Source organism: Lissotriton helveticus, chromosome 9 (assembly GCF_964261635.1).
Source record: "Lissotriton helveticus chromosome 9, aLisHel1.1, whole genome shotgun sequence".
NCBI classification, from domain to species: Eukaryota; Metazoa; Chordata; class Amphibia; order Caudata; family Salamandridae; genus Lissotriton; species Lissotriton helveticus.
The window spans coordinates 952,371,282-952,394,849 of NC_136070.1; the positions used below are offsets into that span (position 1 = coordinate 952,371,282).

At 43.5% G+C, this 23,568-nt stretch overlaps 1 protein-coding gene across 1 annotated transcript in view; it reads right to left on the minus strand.

The window, feature by feature from the left end:
- The window catches only part of LOC144783326 (acylamino-acid-releasing enzyme-like), a 352,393-nt gene that overhangs the window by 84,242 nt on the left and 244,583 nt on the right, over positions 1-23,568 (minus strand). The window contains exon 16 of the mRNA XM_078662358.1: positions 7,105-7,188. Coding sequence (XP_078518484.1) covers positions 7,105-7,188 — 84 coding nt within the window. The remainder of the gene's footprint in view (positions 1-7,104; positions 7,189-23,568) is intronic.

Sequence of the window (23,568 nt, forward strand, 5' to 3'; positions counted from 1 at the left end):
GTTTGACATTTTCAGGACTGTTTTTAACTATTGTACATATTTTACTGGGCGCTCTTTTATCATCCCTGTAAAATCGCTACCTAGAAGGTGAGATTTAATTTACCTCCTTGGGTCTACAAGTATAGCTTGATCCTACCGGCGCAGCCGAGTCAAGGCGCTGACGCCGGTAGACGCGGAATTGCCGCCGCCATCTTAGGAAGGCAGGCAGGGTAGCGGTCCAGCTTCTCGACCACTCCCACCCTCCTGTCATGTGTAAACACAACTACACGTCCCGACCGCGCAGCGGGCGGGCGCAGCGGGCGCGCCGATGGCGCGCCGAAGGCGCGCCTAAGGCAAGCCCGTCTGCGCCCGTCCGCGCCTGGCCCGGGCCTAGGGCCAGTCCCCCTGCTCAGGCAACCACCAAGTCACGTGTAAGTTGGTCTAGGGCACAGCTATTACAAATAGGTGCGGGCTCCTGTGCCACACCGGCCCGCTGCCCCCCTAATAACTTGGACGGACAGGCCTTTAACTGTCCTCAGTGTAACCTATTTCTTCCCCCTTGGAGTGAACGTACCTTACCTTTCTCTCCCGCCCCGGGTGCTCGCATTTTAAAACTAGCATTGATCAACTGTAGATCCCTTCCTTGCCACGCCAATGAAATTTGGTCGATTCTGACCACTCACAGTTGGGACATTCTATTCCTTACAGAATCATGGACGAAAGATACCTCTAACCCGGATATCCATCTAGCCACCCCCCCGGAGTATCGCTTCCTGGGTATTAACCGAGAGGGAAAAACGGGAGGTGGTCTTGCCATTCTGTACAAATCCCACCTTAATATAACCATTAAAAAAATCACGAACATTGGACTGATTGAAGCTATGTATTTCTCTATTGCTGACCTAGCGGCAGTCTACCTAACCGGCATCTTAGTCTATAATCCCCCTAAAGCTTCTCCTTCCGCATTATCTCAGTTGGTAAGCATTATCACGGATCTATCCCTCAAGCACCCGCACTTTATTGTACTAGGAGATTTCAACCTCCATGTAGATGATCCCACCTGTATTCAAGCAAGGCGTTTCCTCGACGCCCTTCATAGCTTGAGCCTGATACAACTAATCCAAGGTCCAACGCACGTTGCTGGCCACACACTGGATCTTATTTTCTCCAACCTCCCAGGGACCATTACTTATCCTTCCATCCCCCTCACTTGGTCTGATCATTTTTTACTTAGGGTGGACATTCCCCTCCCTCAGGCTCCGACTCCGGTGGTATTGGGAACAGACTACAGGAGAAAATGGCATAAGATCACCTGTTCTGCCTTAGAGCCGTTATTTAGCTGCCCTCTGGAGTCTCAAGTGGTAAATATCGATGACTGCGTCAACACATTCAATACGACCTTATCGGCTGCGGTGGACGAAATTGCCCCACTCCTACCGCTATCATCCGCAAGATCTCGCCCCTCTGCTCCCTGGTTCTCAGCCGCTTTACGTAAAGAGAAAAGTCACTGTAAAAAATTAGAACGCTGCTGGAGACGGACATATGATGCTGAGGCTAAAACTATCTACAGAACGGCCCTTAAGAAATTCATCAAATTAAAAAAATCTGCCATGACAGAGTTCTTTGCCACCCAAATAAAAGCCGCTGACAATTCAGCAAAGACACTGTTTAAAATTGTTAAAGACTTTGTAAAACCCCCTGCTATGACTCCCAACAACTTAGCCAACCAGTCTCTTTGCAGCGGACTATCTGATTTTTTTCAAGAAAAAATTGAAAAAATTGCATCCTCCTTTCCTCCACCTGCCATTCCCCTCCCCTTGGCCTCTACCATCCATGATACTGTTCCTACTCTAGACTCCTTTAAGGATCTTACTCCTGACCTTGCACTTAAATTATTTTTACAGTGCAAATCGGGTTCCCCGTTAGACCCTGTCCCCCCAAAAATCATGAGTGAACTGTCTACCCTACTGCTGGAGCCACTCACTACCATCTGGAATGCCTCCCTACGATTAGGCCAATTCCCTTCTGCGTGGAAGGAGGCTCTTCTTTTGCCCATCCTAAAGAAATCAGATGCTGACCCTATGCAATTCAGTAACTATCGGCCCATTTCCCTTCTCCCGAAACCCGCGAAGGTTTTGGAGAAGGCAGTCCAACTACAACTGGCAGAGTACTTAGAGACTTACTCTCTGCTACATGATTCCCAGTCCGGCTTTCGTGCTGGTTTCAGTACGGAGACCGCACTACTAGAGGTTTCGGAGACTGTACGAGAATGTGTGGATAAGGGCGAGGAGGCCATGTTGGTCCTCCTCGACCTATCCGCCGCTTTCGATACAGTGTCCCACCAAATTCTTCTAGGCCGACTGGAGCAGATTGGACTGAGCGGCACTGCCTTAGCATGGGTCTGCTCTTTTCTTCTGGAACGTTCACAGAGGGTTCTTCTTAGACCCTTTAAATCTGGATGCAAACCTCTCGAACGCGGAGTCCCACAAGGCTCAGCGCTAAGTCCTTTGTTTTTCAATTTTTACCTAGCCCCGCTAGCCAGGGTGGTGGAGGCATGTGGAGTCAGAGTGATCTCATATGCGGATGACACACAGCTGATATTCTCATTTAGAGATCACTCTGACTCCAGCCTCTCCAGCTTCCGCCATTGTCTGGGCGAAATCTGTGCGTGGATGTCCTCGAATCACCTACGGCTTAATACTGACAAGACTGAGGTCTTGTTTTTTAATCAAAAAATGACCATTCCACCCCCACTTTGGTGGCCTACGGTACTTAACCCCCCTCCAGTCCCGGTCCATTCTGCCCGCAATCTGGGGTTCACATTTGATGATACCCTTTCCTGCAGCCCTCAAATCAATAAGGTTACTGCGACCTGCTTTGGCAAATTAAAAATGATGAGAAAGATCTTTCCATTTCTGCCAATGGAGGCTCGCAGAACCGTCACTCAGGCATTAATCACTGCCCATCTGGATTATGCCAACAGTCTGTATGCTGGGGCCCCTTTATATCAAATTGAACGCCTGCAGGTGGTACAGAATGCTGCGGCAAGACTGATTGGTAACATCCCATATAGACACTCTATCTCTGCGTTCCGCAAAGAACTCCATTGGCTTCCTATAGCCAACCGTATCAAATTTAAAACGCTTGTTCTGGCCTATCGAGCTCTGAACGGCTCTGGCCCAGAATACTTAAGAAAGAGATTGAGATTGTCTCACTCAGTCAGAGACCTTCGTTCTAACAATCTGCGTCTCATGTTTGTGCCTAGATTCCGTCGCTCAAGAATGGGTGGCAGAGCATTCGCTGTCTTAGCTGCCAAACATTGGAACAGCTTACCGATCGACCTGAGATTCGCCCCATCTGAAGCTCTGTTTCGAAGATGCCTGAAAACTTGGCTATTCGCTTCTATCTAGATTGCTCTTCTCTTCTAGCAGATAATTTTAGCGCCGGGACACCCCCGTTGGGGGTAGCCGTGCGCTTTATAAAATCCATAAATAAATAAATAAATAAATAAATTGGTCGATCAACTACTACTGTTTGCCTGCCCAGTATTATCATTGGCAATGAAAACAGCAAAACAGCCAAATGTGGTACTCTTACTATTGGAGAACTTGAGAAACAATGGCATTAGAAATATTGCCTGTGCATATCTCAAAAGAAAGGGAAAAGGTCCTGCTAACTTGGCAGCCAGGAGTAGAATACATGAATGCGAATAACAGGAAGTGATGTCCCCATCCCAGACTGAAAGATCTTAGAATGTTTGATAGAAGGGAAAACATATCCATTGTTTGAAGAAACACAATAATAGAAGAAAACCGATAGAGAGGTGTGCTTAAGCTCACAACCTATACCACATGGGGATGTGAGTTAACATTCTGGTAAATGTAAATGTTTTTTTCTATAGATCTAGACATTTTTTGGCATCCTCATAGCAAAGAAACAGGAGAACTGTACACTAAAAGCCACATAGAGGATTGTTTGTCATATTGTAATGTATGTGTATAAGTGATTGCCAATAAAGAGCAGTTGAAAACAAAGGTGGAGTTGGTAGGGTTCAGCTTTCAATAGTTCAGCATTGTGCTCATTTAATTCAAATTGAGGTTTGAGTCAATGGTAAAGTTCAGTGATTTGCTGAATGGCACTAGCGATGAGAATCTGCCATGGCATTCCTCTACTTTTATTTTATTTCTGTTTTAGCTATCCTCACTGAGTATGGGATCAGCACTACCACCTGCTCCTTTGTGAGCTCCACATGAGAGTAGTGCGGCACAACTGTTAAAAATCACCTCATAACCCACCTAGTCAGGTGCAACAATTGCCTTTCCTTCAGCCAAGAAGATTCTTCCCATGGCCACAGTGAGACATATGCGGGGAAGGGCTAACATCTCAGGCCGACATTTCCCAGACAATAGCCTTTTCCATAAAGCTGCATGACCACACAGACTAAGCCAATTAAGGCATCAAATGTACCATCCTATTTGCGGTTTCAAACATTCTGAATCGATGACTGTGACCTCAAAATCAGATTCTCAAATGTGCAAATCCTATTTTAATAGTAGGTAAGGTTTTACTGACTCCTAAAATAGGAATGTGAATGGATACCAATTCCATATACGGAAGGGGCGTGTTTACACTTTCTTCCGAATACAAAATCGATATGTGATATGTGATATGTGATGTATCAATGTTTTGTGGACCAAAATACTACTGCAAAACATTGAAAAAAGACTGACTGCTGAGTTTGGGGGTGTGGGGAAGGGAAGCAATTCACAAAAGGGAATGGGTCTCCTTCAGACCCCTACCTATTTGTGAATGTTAAAAAAAAAAAAGTTCATTGGCCAGTCGGTAAACTTTAAAAACAGAGTAATGGGTCTCCTTCAGACCCCTACCCATTTCTTAATGTTAAAAAAAAGTTTATTGGACAGTCGGTAAACTTTAAAAACAGAGTAAGCTTTCTTTTTTAAACAAAGCCCTGTTTCCTTCAAGGAAAACGGTCTGCATGTAAAAGAGAAAAAAGCGTACTTTATTGAAACCCGGTAACTGACATGGGGGTTGCCACACCTAACAGGCTAACATTTCTGTGATGGCCACTAATCAGAATGAGTCACAATTTGTGACAGAAGTCATGAATATTAACGAGGATTGCGGCCCACTCCATTTCAGAATTTTTCCAAGCAACATATTAGTACTATAGGTAGTTCACAAAATGAATTACTTTAATTATTCAGTCATCCCTCTTGACCTTAATTTAACTTGGCACAGTCTATTTTCCAATAGGATTATTCACGCCCAAAGAGCCGTGGAGGCGATATTCACCTTTGCACGCATGATAAGGCATAAGCCGGTGCTCAAGATCATTAGCGTTTACAAAAGTAAGTGCACTTCCATAGCTTCGTACAGAGCTGGGCTATGGGGGTATAACGTTGCTGGCCCACTTGAGAAGCACAAGGACAAGTTCCTAAGAAGACTTCTTGCAGTTTCTCAAGCCACTCCCTCTTTCATGTGCCACTCCGAGGTGGGTTTGTACCTCCTGAAGGATAGGATTAAGTTTGATCCCCTGCTACTCTGCGTCAGATTTTTGGGTAAAAATGGGGCTTCAGGTTCAACAGGTGAACTGGAAGATTGTGTTTCCCTGGATCATGCTTTGGGGATCCCCCTGGATAACCGGTGAGTCAAAGGGGGGTTTACAGATCTGGATTTTGCAGACCTGTATCTCAACCTGACAGATATAAAGCCAATTGTGACATCTTTTGTGGAAGAGACATTCAGGGAAAGACAGCATAGCCTTCATCAGGCACATTTTGACAAATTAAGTGGTAGTGCCAACTACAACTCCATCAAATCATCACTGGGTTGTGAATTTAATCTGATTTCAATCTTTGAGGAAAAAAGTAGATTCCTGCTCACCAAGTTTCGCTTAAACTTTCTTCAATTATTAGTGGCCTTTGCCAAGGATGTTGGCTGGTGTACAACCTTGCTAAATTGCCCTTCTGATGATTCATAAAAGCAAAGCAACATGTGCTTTACTCTCTTCTGTCATTTACATTATCACCCCGGAAGTGCTTCCTGAGACCAATTCTTTGTTCATCCAAGATTAGATCTCATAGAGAAGCATTACTTTATTTGCAAAAACTGTGTGGGCCTTATCTACAAGAAAGTGACTGAGCACTACACCGCAAGCCATTTGGCTGAGCCGCACTGAGTCACTTTCAAAGCACAGGGATGGTTCATATTTAGAATGACGTGTCGCATCCCTGTGCTTTACCCTGCACTGGCGCAAAATTGGCTGTCATGCACCAACGCTGGCACCCTTCTGCATTTTTTGGGAGATTGTTTTTAGGCAGGACTGCACAATAACAATCACAAGCTATGTTTTTCTCTTTCTATGTCGGCTGCATTCGCCAGCCCACATAGAGAGGAAATAACAAGGAGAAAACGTTTCTCCTCCTTAAGCCTCCGATGGGAGTCATAGAATTCGGACGCATTCCCAGGTTTACGAAAGTTTGTAAATCTGTGAATGCGACAGAAGCCATGGGTGTTGCTGAGAACACCCACAGCAACACCCATGGCAAGCCACTTTCACGCAAAGTGCTACATCAAAAGAGGCTGTATTTACAAGGACACGAAAAGCCACGCAGGGTGGCTTTACGTGTCCTTGTAAATATGGGGCGGCAAAATGCATCGCCGGTGCGTCACAAAAAGTGACGCACTGGTGGGGCAAGGGGCTTGTAAATATACCTCTTTGTTTGTTATGAAATAGGATTAGAAACCTATATGGAGCAGTGTAATGAATGTTTTTGATATATGAACTTTTGTGATCCTATGAAAGGGAACCGACTTGTTTTTAAGCTTGTTATTATCATTTTTGATGTCGTTTTATGACTGTATTGTTTTATTCTGTGCTTTATGGCTTAAGATCAGCCGAATAAAGAACAATCTTGATTTTAAGGTCACTTATACTACCCATCGTGGTTCCCTCTGCGTGAAATTAAATAATCTGATAGGACAAGAAGTGGCGTTTAGTATCATCCGATGTCAGGTGTCTGGCCTCCAGCTATAAGTGGTCACTGATATGACACTGAGATGATAGCATCGTCTGTAAAAAGATAGATCACTTTTGTAACTAACCATGAGGGTAAATGATGAGAGGAAATAGTTCTTTTCCGTCAGGTTTTTGGGGAAGGAGTAGGAGGCCCTCAAAGTCCAGTCCAGCTAAAGAGCAAAAAAAAAAAAACAGTAAGACAATTTATAGAGAAGAATTAGAAAAGTAATAGATATGCATTTCAATAAAGTACAGTATGTCAAACATAAATAATATTTTTAGACTTTCCATCATATAAATTTGTTTCATGTGTTTAATGGGGTCAGTGGGGTAACTTGGATTCTTAGATTTCGTTCATAAACAATTTAGCTCTGCCTTGGCAAAAATATATACCAACTCAGTTTTATCTTATCAAAAAGGTGAGAAATCAAGGTCCAAGTAAGTGTGGTCATAGATGTTTCAGGCTGGCAACAGATGTGTGAATGTAACACTGTCAGGTTGCATATGTTTGAATCATCCTGCCATCGCGAAATATGAATTGCAGTCTACACAAATCACCACGTGTTGGGGATCAGGGCCCAGATTTACAAATGCTTTGTGTTGGGTTTGCTTCAGTTTTCTAACACAAACCCGATAGAAAGTATTCAGGTGGGATTTACATTCAAACTCAAACTCGATTTGCGTTGGATTGTAAGTTGCTCAATATTGCGGCTTGTGTTACTGTGCATCAAGGGGACATTCCATAGGTAGTGCATGGATGTCCCAATTCAACCACCCATTGGTTTTTCCGCAAATCCTTTTCTACAAAGAACTGTGGACAGGGTTGTAAGCCAAAATCCCACGCCTCCTCAAAGCTGGTGTAACATGGAGAAATATTTTCATTTCTCCTAATTTTTCCAACTTTGCATGTGTCCTGCAATGTATGGCACACATACAAAGGGAAAACCTTTAAAGCATAGTTTTTAACTGGAATGGACCCCTTCTATTCCAAAGATTATGCCTCAGGCAAAGGAGACACCCTTGCACTATGTCCCAAATGTGTCTGTGTTGGTGCATGCCTGACTCAAGTGTGCCAGCACAGGGAGAGGGCAGAAGAGTAACATATATTGCTTGATAAGGTGCTGTTCTACTCTCTTCCTTTTATGCAACTCAGCGGAAGAATATTACTTGCTGCCCTGCATTTCGTGACTTCTATGTAATTTAATTTAATTTAATTTAATTTAATTGTGGGTTTATATAGCGCTAGAATCAACTCCCGGAGGAGTATCTCCGCGCTTCGACCGCTGGGGAACCCGTCCTGGCTCACCCTGAGAGATGGTCCCTAATGGGTATCTCAAAGGTGCGACCAAGCATCCCCGGCGGTCTGGGGGGCCGTTGTGAAGATGAGGCAAGCTAATGCCCAGAGTTGCCGAGTGTGGTCCCTGACTAGAGTAGGCACCGAGGCGAGAATTATCGAGCCCGCTGACCCTGGTCCACGACCCTGCCGCGTCGGGAATCGAACCCTGGTCCCGGGCCGTCCTCTGCTTACTGGTCTGCCGCCTCTAACCAGTGAGCCACACCACTCCACTATGTAAATCTGAGCCCATGCTTGTAGCAACAGAATTGGGCAGAAACAAAAACCTTATGGTGTATTGCCAAAGTAAACGTGCTCCATTTTCTCCTTCATAAAAACTACCTTGACTACATTCATGAATATTAATGATTTCTATCAAACTACAGAATCCTGGAGCAGGAAAAAAGTAAGATCTCTTTCCAGGGAACATATTGGGGCACATGCATCAAGCTTTTTATCGGTTGCAAATGGGGCGATTCGAAGAATTGGCCTGTTTGTGACCGGTAAAAAGGCATTTCTGATGCATTAAACTTCAACTTCAAGTTGATGGTAACTTGCAAATCCTTAGAAAATTGCTAAAAATTGCATTTTTCCAAGTGCCATGTGGCGTACACACATGCCCTTAGGGCATGTAGATGCGCCACATGTGCACACTTACCTGTTTTGGGGGTGCATCAGGGGGCCTTAGGCTCCCTATTATCCTTGAAATTGCATTTGCAATTTGCGATTACCTATTTGGTAGAAATAGCTATTTTTTTTTTGCAATTCCTACATGCATAAGGAATTGCGACTCCTAAACCATGTTCCCTCTAACTTTTTTCCTCTGTGTGCGGCAGTGGAGGGTCTCTGTGCGCTGCAACTATGGCTATGTGCGCAAGGAATATAGCGCTGGCTAGACCCGAAGCTATCAGAGCGCTTTACATGAGAATCAACAATGTAACAGAAAAAGTTCAACAATTGCACAATACATAAAAAAATAGGCAATACAATTAGGAGAGGAGAGAAAGGAGAGAGAAAAGTAGTGGAGGGGGCAGGGGAGGTGAGAAAGGGAGGATAAAGGACGAGACAACAGGAGAGATGGAAGGAAGTCTGTCTAAAGAGGTTACGACCAAGGAGGGAATCCACGGCCCATCTCCCCTATAGCTAAACCAGGTAGCTCCATCGGGCATCAGACAAAATAGTTCAGTCTCAAGACATTGAGAGAGGAGAGAAGGAGAGACATAAATAGAGGGAGGATGCGGGAGGAGACGACAGGAGAGACGAAAGGAAGTGCAACAATGTGGTTCAACAATATAACAGAAAAAGATCAACAATTACACATTACATCAAACAATCAGCAATACATTAGGAGGGGAGAGAAAGGAGAGAGAAAAGCAGTGGGGGGTAGGGGAGGTGAAAAAGTGAGAATAAGGGAAGAGACAACAGTAGAGACGAAGGGAAGTCTGTCTAAAGACCGACTGGGTAGGAGATGACCAAGGAGGGAATCCACGGCCCATCTCCCCTATAGTTAAACCAGGTAGCTCCATCGGGCATCAGACAAAATAGTTCGGTCTCAGGTGGCGAGGGAAGAGGTTCACAGAAAAACAGGGTGGGGACAATGGGCAAGGGCAGGTGAGGGCAGAGGACAGAAGCTGGAAAGAGCAATCAAGCAAGCAAGTAAGTAAGTAATTTTTATTGTTTTAGGTTAATTAAAACCATTACAAAAGTACATTGATAGGTCATATCTTCGGATAAAAGATTATAAGAAAAATATATTATTTTTAAAACAAGAGAACTTTGATAAAAACAGTTTGGTGCGGGCGTGTGGTCGTAGTGTGGTGTCTTGGCCAATTTTCAACTAATCCGGTCTGGTGCCATCTTCCAGATTTTTTAGTTTCAGTTCCAGACATTTCAGGAATTTGACCAACTTCCCATTTAATGGGGGAAGGCCTGGGTCGAAACAAGCGAGAACCGCTTGTCTGCGTGTGCGGATTTTTTGTTCATTGAAGGCAGTTTTTAACAGGGCTACTCTTTCCTCTTTCAGCCTTGGGCAGGTGCATAGTAGGTGTTCGAAGTCTTCATTCTCTGCCCCGCACAGCCTGCATTTTGTCCCACAGTCCCTTCTCAGCCATGGTTGCAGATGTGGAATAGAGGGTAGAATTCCTAGCCTATGTTTTAAGAAGGCTTCTTTTGATTTCCTGCCATACCCCAGACCAAAGTATGCTTGTAACCCAGGCGATTTGTATGTGGACAAAGTCATCCATGCGTGTCGCCTTTGTGAAAAGGTCACTTTATCTTCCAAGTGCGATTGTCTTTTTATGCTCTTGTTTACAACACGCTTGAATTGCACATGCGGTAATGGAGTTTCCCATAGTTCTTTTAGACCTGTGACAGTCAGGGATTCCTCTAGGAAAGTTTTCGCCGGCAGTTGAAGAGAGCTGCTTAGGTCTAGCCATAGCAGATGGTTCAGTGAATTTTCTGGCGAGTCCTTTATTTTCTGCCAGCACTTTATGTATGAACCTCTTCTTGCAAGCTTTTGGGAGGTCAGTCCAAACTCTAACCGGATCTGGGCTTGTGAGGTGTAGGTTGGCAGGTTAAAGAGAAGTCGGTAGGCCTTTGCAATGGTTGTGTCCAGCAGTTTCGCGTCTATGCCTTTTAGAGCCTCACTGCCGTATGTAATAGATGACTCTAGCTTAACTTGTACCACACGGAGCAGTGGGAGAAGAGTGGGACCATTCAGATTAGACTTTAGCTGTTTAAGCGTGGTAGCTATCAGCATCCCTTTCCTCTTGATTGCCTCTAGTTGGTTCGAGAAGCGACCTCCTTTATCGAACAATATTCCGAGGTATTTATATTCTGAACAATTTGCGACAACCTTTGTTCCAAGGAACCAAGTGTGCAGCAAGTAAGATGTTGAGGACAGTGCATTCTTTCTTTGGTTAACGGTCCTTCTGTACTCCGGTAAAATCTTATAAGGTGATTGGAAAGTAGGGGTTGAGGTTGAGGTGGCCAGTGGACGAGCAGAGAGGCAAACAGCAAAAAACCCAGGTGGACGTTTGTGGTCCGAGCGAACAAGGAATTGGCAAACGAATAAAGAAGAGTAGGCAAACTTTGAGGCATTGAGGCGGTCAGCAGGGGGCAGCAGGAGACGCCGGTGAACAGGTAGCGCAAGCAGATGGCTGTGATCTTGGAGGGAGAGCAGGATCAAAGTCAGGTGAGGGATGTGATTAAGTTCAGGTGGATGACCAGTTCGATTGACCAGGAGTATTCAAGCATCGTGGAGTGACCAACCGAGGCTGCCACCTTGAGGTCAAGCAAGGGGGTTCATCTATGCAGTAATGCGGAGGGCGGACAGGGCAAGTGTCTGCATGTCTTCAGAGGGGGTGAATGATGGAGAGAAAAACCGCCAGTGGAGAGGTAACAGCCATTAGTAGGTCAGGCAAGGCACATCATGAGTCAATTCTCCTATAATCAGAGAGCAAATCTGGGTCATCCCTTTAGGACAATGTGTGACCCCCCCTCCAGTGGAAACTGTTGGTTCAATGGAAATGAATAGCCTACCTTCTCGTGATCGCTGAGGTCTTCCGGTTGTTAGTCTCTTTCCCGCTCTCCAGCTGCATCGATCTTGCAGCTCTCGAGCGCCATTTTGGAGGCAGACAGCCCCTGAGGCCGAACGGCTGCAGCGTGCTTGTTAAGTCTAAAGTAGCGCAGGGGATGGGATTCACTGCCACCGATCCCAGAATGGGGGAGGCAGACCACTCATCTGCAGTGCTGGTGCCAGTGCAGGTGCGGGTTTACGTCGGTGCCTCTGCGAGCGGGAGGCGTGATCAGCTACCAGCTGGATGTCGGGCAGCTTTTCTCTGGACTCGAGATAGTTAATTGTAGGTCACTGGCCGCGTGTCAGCCATTTTGGGGTCAGGCATTGCTATTCAGCCGTCCCCGATCTCTGTGTCTGCCTGCTCTTGGTTGCTGGTCCTATTCCCCCGATGCAGCACCTTAACTTCGTTGGCAAGCGGAGATCTCCCTTCCGGACGCACTCTTGAGTCAGAAGTGTTACCTGTGGGCCGCTGACCGCGCAACAGCCATTTTGGGGTCAGGCATAGTTAATTCAGCCGTCCTTGGAGTCCGTTGTTTTCCTAGCCCAGTCTCAAGCACTGCGTTTTCTCCAGAGACCTGAGCGGCGAGAGCACAGAGTGAACTGAGCATCTGTTTACCAGTTTGGGCGACCATTCAGCGTTGGGTCCGGTCCAGCATCTCTCCCCAAGTGGCAGCAGGGCATGAACCTGGTGAAAGAGCGGCTCTGTTGTCAATCTGCTTGGGCGTTGCGTTATGTTAAAAAGTTTGTTCAAGTGGGTGGTCATCCCGGTTCTGGGGTGGCCAAGTAGAAACTGTTTGGCAGAATGGAGGGCTTGATCAGAGGCATACGCTTCAAACTGCTTTGCTAGAAATATAGGGGTTGCTATGTGCCATGGCCAGAAGACTAGAGTTCAATGAGGTCTGATAATGTCCTATCAGGGTCCCTGCCAACTTATATTCTCGTGCCCTCCCCTCCAACATCGACCATTCAGCTCCCTATCATCTCTTACAGCACCGCAGCCCCAGTTCTGCACAGTGATCTGTTGCACTGTATTAAGGTTCGATCTGCACAAGTCCACATACAGAGTAGGTGTTTAATCTCACTTCTTACTTGACCAATAAGAGATATGATTTAACGTATGCAGGTAGTTACCAATAAGGGCTCAGTACCTCATTTGGGCTTCGGTTTATGCAGAGTAAAGCTGCAGTCAACCCAGTATCACAAGGCATTTGCCTTGCAGACACGCCAAAAGAGGACTGCTTTATTCAGCAGCCCCCTCGGCAGCCAAGGTGATTTATTTATCACTGAATTGACATAGCGAGAGCAGGGAGATTACATCAGGCAAAGTTAGATGATGGAGCTCTTTTAGAACTCCTTTAGAAGAATATTGCATTTAAATGGTCACTGAGCAATCAATGTTTGAAGATTTTCAATTTGAACTACGCAGTGACGGGGTTTAAATGTTTGATTGACTTTGCCATAGGAAAGATATATTGAAGCCCTAAAATCCACCTTGGAAGGACGTCTGAAGCCCTTGATGAGTCCCAATGCCTTCAGGGGCAGTCTGGTTTCTTCTTGCATAACTGAAGCAGAGGTTGCGGAGTGGAAGCAAACAGTTTGGGCAGGCGAGTCTTTCGGAGGGGCATCGGATACCAACACTGTTGGATACTGTATGGCTTCGAGTCAATATTAGGTTATCCCTTAATAAAGGCGCCTTTAAATAAAATTAAATAAGTTAAATAAGTTGACAATCTTATCATTTATGTCCTGTGGGGAATGTCACCACCGCAGCCGTGGGAATGTTATGGTCAATGTACTGGTGGCTAAATAGCCAGGACCGGCGGAAGGTAGCAGGACACATCCATTTGGCACAGTGGACTACCACGCCTGTCCCCCTTTGAACATCATTTCCTTCTGCAGCAATTAACGTTTTCAAATGGTAGCAGTGTTAGAAAAATCAACTGAAATTGTGAATGCAAGCACTTTGCCAAGTGGACTGCCAATATTTTGAAGGCAGTAAACACCCCTCGAACGTAACAGCAACAAGACCATGCTGTGAAGTACCACATCATATGCTTAATGACAGTGATGTACAGTGAAGCACAAAAATACCCTTTTATATAACCGATATACTGTATATTTTCTGCGACACAACCACGTGTATATTGGTTTGTTGCACAAAGCTTTGAGTTTAATTACTTTTAAAAAACAAAACTCTTGAATTAATTAGGAATTTAGTCATTTAGATTACATGATTTAGATATCCTTACATAATACTTATATAAAAACGAGTTTTACAGCCAGTGGGGTATTATGCATGAGGAACTGAACAGAGTTTGCAGAAGAAACTGTATAGACCTTCAAAGACATGGTGAACAGTCAGAAACTCATCTTCAAACTAGAAATCGCCCAAGGAAAACATTACGACAGTCTAGAAAAACAGCTTGGAATTACTATATTGTGTGCTTGTATTGAGGTATCCATGTTAATCGCAGCTCGTGAAGGGGCTGTGATTAACATAGATACTTAATTACAAGCACACAATCTCCCCCGTAGCCTCGTGTTACCACCAAACCAATACAGCAAGTCTGCAAACAAGGCAGATTAGCCTAGAAAGCACACGCTGTGTTTTGAAACTTGCTGTATTGTTCTGATAGTAAAGCGAGGCTGTGGGGGAGATTGAGTGCTTTAGTTTAAATATCCATGTTAATCGCAGCTCGTGAAGGGGCTGCAATTAACATGGATACCTAAATAAAAGCAGACAATCTCCCCCACAGCCTCGCGTTACTTTAGCAAACATTGCATCAAACAGTGCATGCGTTTCAGGGCTATAGATAAAGCACACGCAAGTGGCCACAACAAAACACTTAACCTCCGCAATATGGGAATGCCAGTTTTTCGCGCCGCGCGCCTTTTAAAAGCGGCGGTGGCGCGTATACTTTCGCGGGATGTGCCCTCTGTGCACGCTCCACACATGGCACTGCGCGCCTAGGGGTAGGAAAGTGTGCGGCCGCGCGGCTTATTGGGAACAGTGCTCCTAAATAGCAATTCCTTAAAAATCGCTATTAAGGGATCCCAATTCCTTATCTTGATGCATGTGACCCATTGATTGATATGTCTTTCCAAAGACAACTTTTCCTTGCTTTATTATAAAAAAAAATCAATACAAATTTAGAATTAGGAGCCAGATGTACTAAATACTGTTTGCAAAATAGAGGTCATAATTTGCGACCAGTATTTTTGTGACCAGTGTAGTCTTTTACAAACTGACCTGCATTTGAAAACCCTCCAAATCAGTAAATACGAGTGTTTTTGAATGCTGAAACCCTTTCTTGCTATGTACTAAACATCAACAAACAGGAGTATCCGCAATTGCTATAAGACTTCAGAAAAATACCAGAATCATGATGATACTTTGGATTCTAACACGCTAGATGTATTGGCCCCGGATATGTTGAATGTTTACCATAGTACATTAGTTACTAGAGTAAATCTTGTGTATGCCTCCTTTCATGTAGAATGTTACCATTCATGCCAATTCCTGGTATATGAAAAAACTGCGTTAGTTTAAGTTGTAATAGGATCAGAGTGGAACAGTAGTCTTGTGTTCTGATTAGTATAAAAAGCTGTCATTCATGAAAGTCTGCAGAAAAACTGAGAGAACCTTCATCTGACTAGACAGGCTGTGTGACTACCAAATAACAAAGGTCTCTTTTGTGTCTTCTCTCACATCCCTAGCCTCCTTAACCCTTCTTGACCATAGCACCAAGAGCAGTCTTAGATGTGGTCGACTCCATGTTGTCAGAGGCGTAGCTTGGTCAGTAAGACTGGGGTGGGGGGGGGAGGGGGAAGTAAGCTTCAGAATTTTCGGATAATTATGCTGGCATATCATGTTCATCATTATATGAGAAGAGGAATTAAGGGCCAGTCGGAAGGGAAAGGAGTGCGGATTGTGAGAGATACTTAAAACACAGTATTTTGATAAATAACCATGTTTTAAGACGAGAGCGTGCATGTGTGCGTGTGTGTAGTGCGTGGCGTGTGGCGTGTGTGGCGTGTGGCGTCTGGCATGTGTATGCATTTTAAAATCCAAGGAGAAATCAAACAGACCCTTTACATTGCCCACTGAAAGCTCCTGTACCCAACAGTTTTCTAAATAATATATTTACTGGGGGGGGCGGGGGGGGTATAGCCTCAAACACCCTGCACGTTGTTCTTACAGCAATATGCAAATCTGCAGGTTAGCCATTAATTTTGACACCAAGACACCAAGTGAAGAGAAAAAATAGCTTTCGAAACAGAATTTCTGAAGAGAAGTAAAGTCAAAAGGTTTAGCTGTGTGTATATGGATCCTTGCATAACAGAGGACAAATGTAATCATCTTAACTGCCCCTGCACTTCAACCTGGGAGCCTGGAACAGATGTCCGCATTAAGGTGTTGTACCGAAATTCTCTCTAAGAGGGTTGCTCCATATCTTGCTCTATTTCCTGCACTGATGTTTTAAAAAAAAACACAAGCAGTTCTTCTAAATAGATTTTTTAAAAGAACAGCACAGAAAATGTTGCAACCAGATAGGCCTCTATTTGCTGACTTCCTGTTGGCTGCAGATGTCCTGGGCAACAAGCGGGGCTGAGCTCTGCCCCGAACCAGGCAAGTAGCTTGTCTTCCGGCCTGGGTTGCAGAGGTGAATAAACCAGAAAAGAATCACTCCCTTTGTAAAAATTACAGACCTATATCATTGATCAACTATGATTGTTAAATATTTGCTAAGATTCTGGCATCTCGTCTTGAACATATTATTCCATTGTTAATAAAGACTGATCAAGTTGGCTTTGTGAAGGGCAGGTTCATATGTCAAGAAATTTAAACTCCCCCTTGCAGCGTTATCCTTGGATGCCGAAAAGGCTTTTGATCGGATTAACTGGCAATTTATGTTCAAAACTCTCCAATGGTTTGGCTTTGGACCTACATTCATTTCCTATGTCAAACTATTATACTCCTGCCCGCGAGCCAGTATTTTTGTAAATAATCACTTTTCTAAATCTTTTTCCTTATCTAGAGGCACACGTCAGGGATACCCCCTTTCTCCCCTATTATTTATTTTATGTCTTGAGCCCTTTCTTGAACGCATTCGTAATAATGCTCATATTTCTGGTTTCTCATATAATTATAAAGAAACCAAGATATCGGCATATGCTGACGATATATTAGTTTATATGTCTAATCCCCTTACTTCCTTGCCTCCATTTATGGATGAGGTTCGGTTGTATTCCAGGGTTTCTGGATATAAATTAAACCTCTCTAAGACTGAAGTTTTACCTCTGAATTCTTTGTGTTACCAATATATGTTTTCTGGTACTAATTTTGCGTGGTGCCCCTCTAAAATCAAATACCTTGGTATTTGGTTCCCTGCTTCCTTATCTAACACAATTAAATATACGTTTAATGTTTTACCTACTAAAATCCAATCACTCCTCCTTACCTGGTCTCCCCAACATCTCTCCTGGTGGGGTAGGTTAGACACCATCAAAAGGATGATTGTTCCCCCTGTATTATATACAATATCTATGTTACCTATTTGCATTCCCATGTCATATTTTTCCCAAATTAACTATGTTAACGCCCTAAATCTGAAGGTGGCGTACGTTTCCCTAATTTTAAAGCTTATCATTCGGCCTTTTTAATTAAGCAATCATTTGCTTTAGCCTATGATTTTGCTGATATTCCTATTCCTAGATGAGTTTCTTTTGAGAATTCCTTACTAAAGGATTTCTCTTTTCAGAATGTAGTGTATATGTCAAATTGTACTTTTACCTCTAATAACCCTATTTCAAAATATTCCCAAAATATAATATACAATACTCTCACCTCTGGTCTAACTCCATTTCAATGTTTTTTATCCTCTACCATTTGGTACAATACATTTCTGAAATATAAGGGTAAATCGTTTTACTACAAATATTGGAAGGAGAAGGGAATTATCTTTGTGCACCAATTAATACACCACAACTATGTCATTCCATTCCATGAGCTGCAATCACAGTTTCACTTACCTAGCTCTTGCTTTAATGAATATACTGTAATTTCAGATGCTTTGCAATTACAGCTTCTTTAGACATTCCTATTGATACACCCTCTCTCACTCCACCTTCTCCATTATATAGTTTATTTCAGATACAAAGTAAGGGTGGGCGTAGTTTGCGAAGTAGCGATACGCGTAGCTACGCAAAGTGCACTTCGCACTACGCGAGCTACGCGTAGCACTACGCGAACTGCGTAGTAACATGTTCGCACTGTGCAAGATGTCATTTTCAATGATTGCACAGTGGGAACAAGCATTCGGCACTGTGCAATCATTGAAAACGGCATCTTGCACAGTGCAAGCTGTACTTTTCTGCCGCTCGAGTAGATTTTTACTCGAGCTGCAGCTTTCTCAACGCGGACTGGTAGTTTCTCATCGCGAGCATGCACGACCACTCGCAATGAGAAACCTGACCTCCCCGCGTTGAGAATCTAGCCGGGAGGTTTATTTTCTATGCTCGCGATCGGCAACTTGATGTTGCTGATCGCGAACAAGGAAAAAAAGTCTTGCGAGGATGTCATTTTGCTTGCTCGCGGTCGCCAACTTGACGCTGAGGACCGCGAGCAAGCAAAAAATGTCTGGTGCACTACGCTACGCATGTTTGCACTGTGCTACGTGCAGTTCGCGTGGTGTGGAAGTTGCGCAAACTTCGCAAACAACACGAGCATAGTGTAGTGCTTTGCCCAGGGTTAATACAAAGACCTAAAGCAGCTCTTGTTTACCAATTATTGTCGTTACACATTACTGAATGACCTAAATCACCTATTGAAATTGCGTGGGAAACCGATTTGTCCATTTCTCTTTCTATTTCGGATTGGGACAAATTTTGGTCTAAGTTATTTAAAGTTTCTGCCGCTGCTCGTATAACCCAATCTTTGTAATTTATATTTAATAGAGCTGTTATTACACCTGTTTCTATTTCCAAGTTTTCCCCTTCCTCTTCTCCATTATGTTGGTATTGCTCTAATACTACTGGCACTCTGTGTCATCAACTTTATGACTGTTCAAATGTATTGATATTTTGATAATCTGTTTGGGCCATTTGTATGAAAAGTTTTCACTGTGATTTTACTTTATCATTACAAAGTGTTATTCTAGGCTCTTCCTCTCCTGATGTTGATGACTCCGCCTCTATCTCCTTGCTATTTAACCTTTTTATTGCATTAGCATTCAAAGTTATTTTATCATCTTGGAAGGATACATCCAAAATTTACTCAATGACTTGGTGGAATTTTATTTGGGATGAACATAGAATTGCTAGTGTTTCTTCTCTCACTCTCTCCCCAAAAATGTAATCTGATCTCCTCTGGTTACCTTTTACAACATATCTCTCTTCACATGCACCTCTGCATTAATTCTCTTTTTCTGTCTTCTATCTTTTAACTCTCTGAATAATCTCTTTCTTGTTTTGCTCTTTTCTTTTCCCTTTTTTCTTTTTCTTCCCTTTCTTTCTACTGTTTTTTTCCACATATTGTATTTATATATATTATTCATCTATTTATATTTTGTAATATGGTCTATAATTTGTGAATGCCTTCGCCTGTTTTTTCTTTTTGCTGTTTGTTTCTTTTTCTTGAAAACTCAATAAAAATTCTTACACAAAAAAAACATTAAACTCGCAGGTTATGCTTTCCTGTCCTGACTAAAACTTGCAACCCCACCATGCACTGCTTATGATCTCACATATTACCTCACTCACGACATGTCAAATTACATCTCCGATGACATCACTGATACATCATCCAAGCTACTTCTCCTCAAATAGAAACAGTGTAGCACTGGAGACAAGTCTCATTTAGTATGGTTAAAATTATACGGTGCCCCCTATAGCTACCTGTGAAGTTTTAAATGCAAGCAGTACTTCATTAAAACAAGGTAGTGACTGAGCTCAACTAGTGTAATTTCCAGTCGTACATTTCAAATAGGTTGTGGCTCATTAGAAAGGCCTGTTAACAAAAATATGCCAGAACATTTAAATAGTCTCCTTTAAATATGTTATTCACCTGTGGATTACTGTGTACATTCTGTTGTTAAGAAGTTGTCTTGGAGTGCTACAGACAATTTCTATATAAACTGCAGATAATTATTACCAAAAGTTCAGTGAAAATTCGAATACATTAAACATTGGTGTAAAATGTATAATTTATCAATGACTCATTAATAGATGGTTCAAATCGCAGGATGATTGCAAACATTGTTAAAATGGTGCACACCATTCTGCTCATTTCACAAATGTTTTAAATACTTTGGAGGGTGGCTCATACAGCCTGATAATGTCTACCTTATGATTGACTAATGCATAGAAACAAATATGTTCTCTTAAAATTGTATACTTCAGACACATCACATTAAGGTAAATAATACCCAAATACTGCTTTTGAATGATACTCTAGGTTTAATAAGTTGCTGATCTCCTTCATGTATACAGAGGCACTACGTAAGCATACGCCCATTAGTACTAATGATGTTACAGAAAATTAATTGTAAGCTAAAATCTTATCACCTTATTTAACTATAATGTCACTTTAACCTTTGTTTTTTTCAGTGAATTTCTGAGGTTTTTTCCACATAAAGTTCGATCCTATTACCAAACCCACCTATAATATTACTTTAACTTTCATTTTTTTAGTAAATTTCAACTGTTTTTGTTTAAAGTAAAGTAAGATCTTATTACCATGCCCAACGATAATCTCACTTTAACCTTTAGTTTTTTTCAGTGAATTGCTGGATTTTTTTTTATCATTTTCCATCCAACTCCCTCCCAGACCATAGATTTGGGCCATGAGTGACATTAGGCTAGCCTCAGGACTTGCCGTGCGGCCAGAATCTGTGGCCAACCCACTGAGGGCAGCAAATCCCCAACTCTCTGCGAGGGGCCAACCCCCCTCCAGAAGGCCAATCACCCGAGGACCCTCACCCCACATTCTTCTGTGATACTCAAACTGTACAGCAGCTGAAAGCACCAAAAGTGGTACAGTGAGAACTCACAAGCTTAACTTGATGATACTTGCACGGTCTCTCAGTACTGCATCTCCTGCAGTAGTCCCATGTAGCTACAGGGGGCTGCGTTGTGTCCCTTGGTACCCAGAGTGCATACTTTTTTATTTTTGTCCTGGGAGGGTTCCCCTGGGACCCTTTCCCCAATGGGGTCTAGGGGATTAGGGTACCCCTATCCTGCCCCCCTCCATCTACCCTTTTTCTAAATACAGGACATGGAGATGGAGTCTCTGAGTCCGGAAATGACAGCCACAACACTTCTCTTTGTTAACATCAGATTACTAGGTCCCACAACAGATGGAGCTGTAGGATAAAAAAGCCCTCTTGGCCAATCAAAATGCCCTATATTTTCTAGTTTGTGGTAGCGCAGGAGTCCCGCTGGACCAAGAGTCCAGATTTATACCAAATAATGAAAAACACGCTTTATGAGTAAAGATGAACAATTGTTACTTACCTGTAAACAGGTGGTTCTCCAGTATTGGTGTCTTTCATAGATTCACATGCTTGAATATTCCCCGTCGTCGAAGTGGGAGTCCCACGGTACATAAAAATAGCAATAATGCTAATATAACATAAGTGATAACATAATACATAATAAAATAGAGATAATACATACTGTAAAAACCTCTACAATGGTACTTCCATAGGAATACATTATAAAGAGAAAAACTCATTTGTAACATATCAGTGTCATTATGTTAGTCCAAACTGCAGCCAATCAGGCTCAAGCACCCTCTAGAACCTTCTCCTCAGAAGCTCAAGCCCTCAGATTTTCGTAGCACTAGTAATAATAGCGCATGAGGAGAAGAGAGCCTCTGAGGGGAGGATGGGTGGGTCGCATGTGAATCTATGAAAGACACCAATACTGGAGAACCACCTGTTTACAGGTAAGTAACAATTGTTCTTCTCCAGTATTAGGGGTGTCTTTCATAGATTCACATGCTTGAATAGAATAGATAGCAGTAACTCCTTAGAACTGGGATTGCGAACAGATTCTCAAAGTTGAAGGCAAAACATATAGCTTAAAAGCATATAGCAAACACAGAAAGAAAAGGAGGAGGGAACAGAGGCTCACCTTATTTAAAGAGATGGCGAAGCACTGCTTGCCCCACTGCGGTATCCGCTTCGTTGATGGAATCCAAACAGTAATGTCTGGTAAAGGTGTGCCTGCTTGACCATGTCGCCGCCCGGCAAATCTGGTGTAGAGGCACCCCAGCAAACAAAGCGGTGGATGACGCCATCGCTCTCGTCGAATGTGCCTTTACTGAACACTGTAAAGGCTTGCCAGCTTGTTGGTGACAGAAGGATATAGCTGCTGAGAGCCATCTTGCAATTGTTTGTTTTGTCACTGAGTGTCCCCTCCGCATCCTTCCATATGCTACAAACAGTTGATCGGATTTGCGGAAAGGGGTAGTCCTTGAAATGTAAAACTTTAGACAACGTTTGATGTCTAAAGAATGTAGTCGTTGTTCTGCCGGTGATCTTGGATCCGGGAAAAAAGTCTTCAAGAAGACAGGTTCGTTCAAATGGAAATCAGTAGGTACTTTCGGCAAAAACGAGGGATTGGTACGAAGAGACACTCCATCGGGTTTAAATTGTAAATACGGAGGCTTGATCGTGAAAGCGTGAAGATCGCTTACACGACGAGAAGATGTTAAGGCCAAAAGCAATGCAACCTTCCAGGTAAGAAACTTGATGTCTATCCTGTGAATTGGCTCAAAAGGAGGCTTCATAAGCTGTGACAACACCACATTGAGGTGCCATGCCGGAGGAGGGCGCCTAATAGGAGGAAACTTCCTGAAGAGACCTTTAAAGAACTGTCGGATTATTCTGGATGAGCAGAGAGACGTTGAACCATCGTGTCGAAAACGCGAAATAATAATAATAAAAATAATAATCCACATTTGTAAAGCGCACAATCACCCGTAAGGGTCTCTAGGCGCTGGGGGCCGTCGGGAAGATTAAGCAAGCTATTGCCCAGAGTCACATGGTGCTGGGCAAATCTGCCGCCGGCCCCGGGGATCGAACCGTGATCCCCAGATTCCGGAGTCAGTCCCCTGGCCGTGGCGCCACACCTCTTCCACATAAATAGCTGCTAGAAAGACTCTCAAGGTGGCATGAGAGAGACCAGACTGAGCGAGGCTCAAAAAGAAAGGCAAAAGTTGCTCCGGAGTGGAGTTGACTGGATGGATATCGGATGCAGCGTACCAATGACAAAAACGCTTCCACTTTAGCTTGTACGCTTTAATGGTTGATGGAGCTCTAGCAGAAGCTAGAATGTCTCTGCATTCCTGGGGCATATCTAAATTTGCGAATTCGATGTATTCAGGTTCCATGCCCATAACTGAAGCGTGGTTGGGTCTGGATGGCAAATTTGACCTTCGTCCATCGTCAGGAGGTCTGGACGTGGATGCAGATGAATGGGAGCGCATAGGGATAACAGAAGAAGTTCTGAGAACCAAGCCTGTCTGGGCCAACGAGGGGCGATCAGGATCAAGTGGCAGGATTGCCTGCGCATCTTCCACAATGTTCTCGGCACCAACGGGATTGGAGGAAATGCATAAGCAAACAGGCCGCTCCA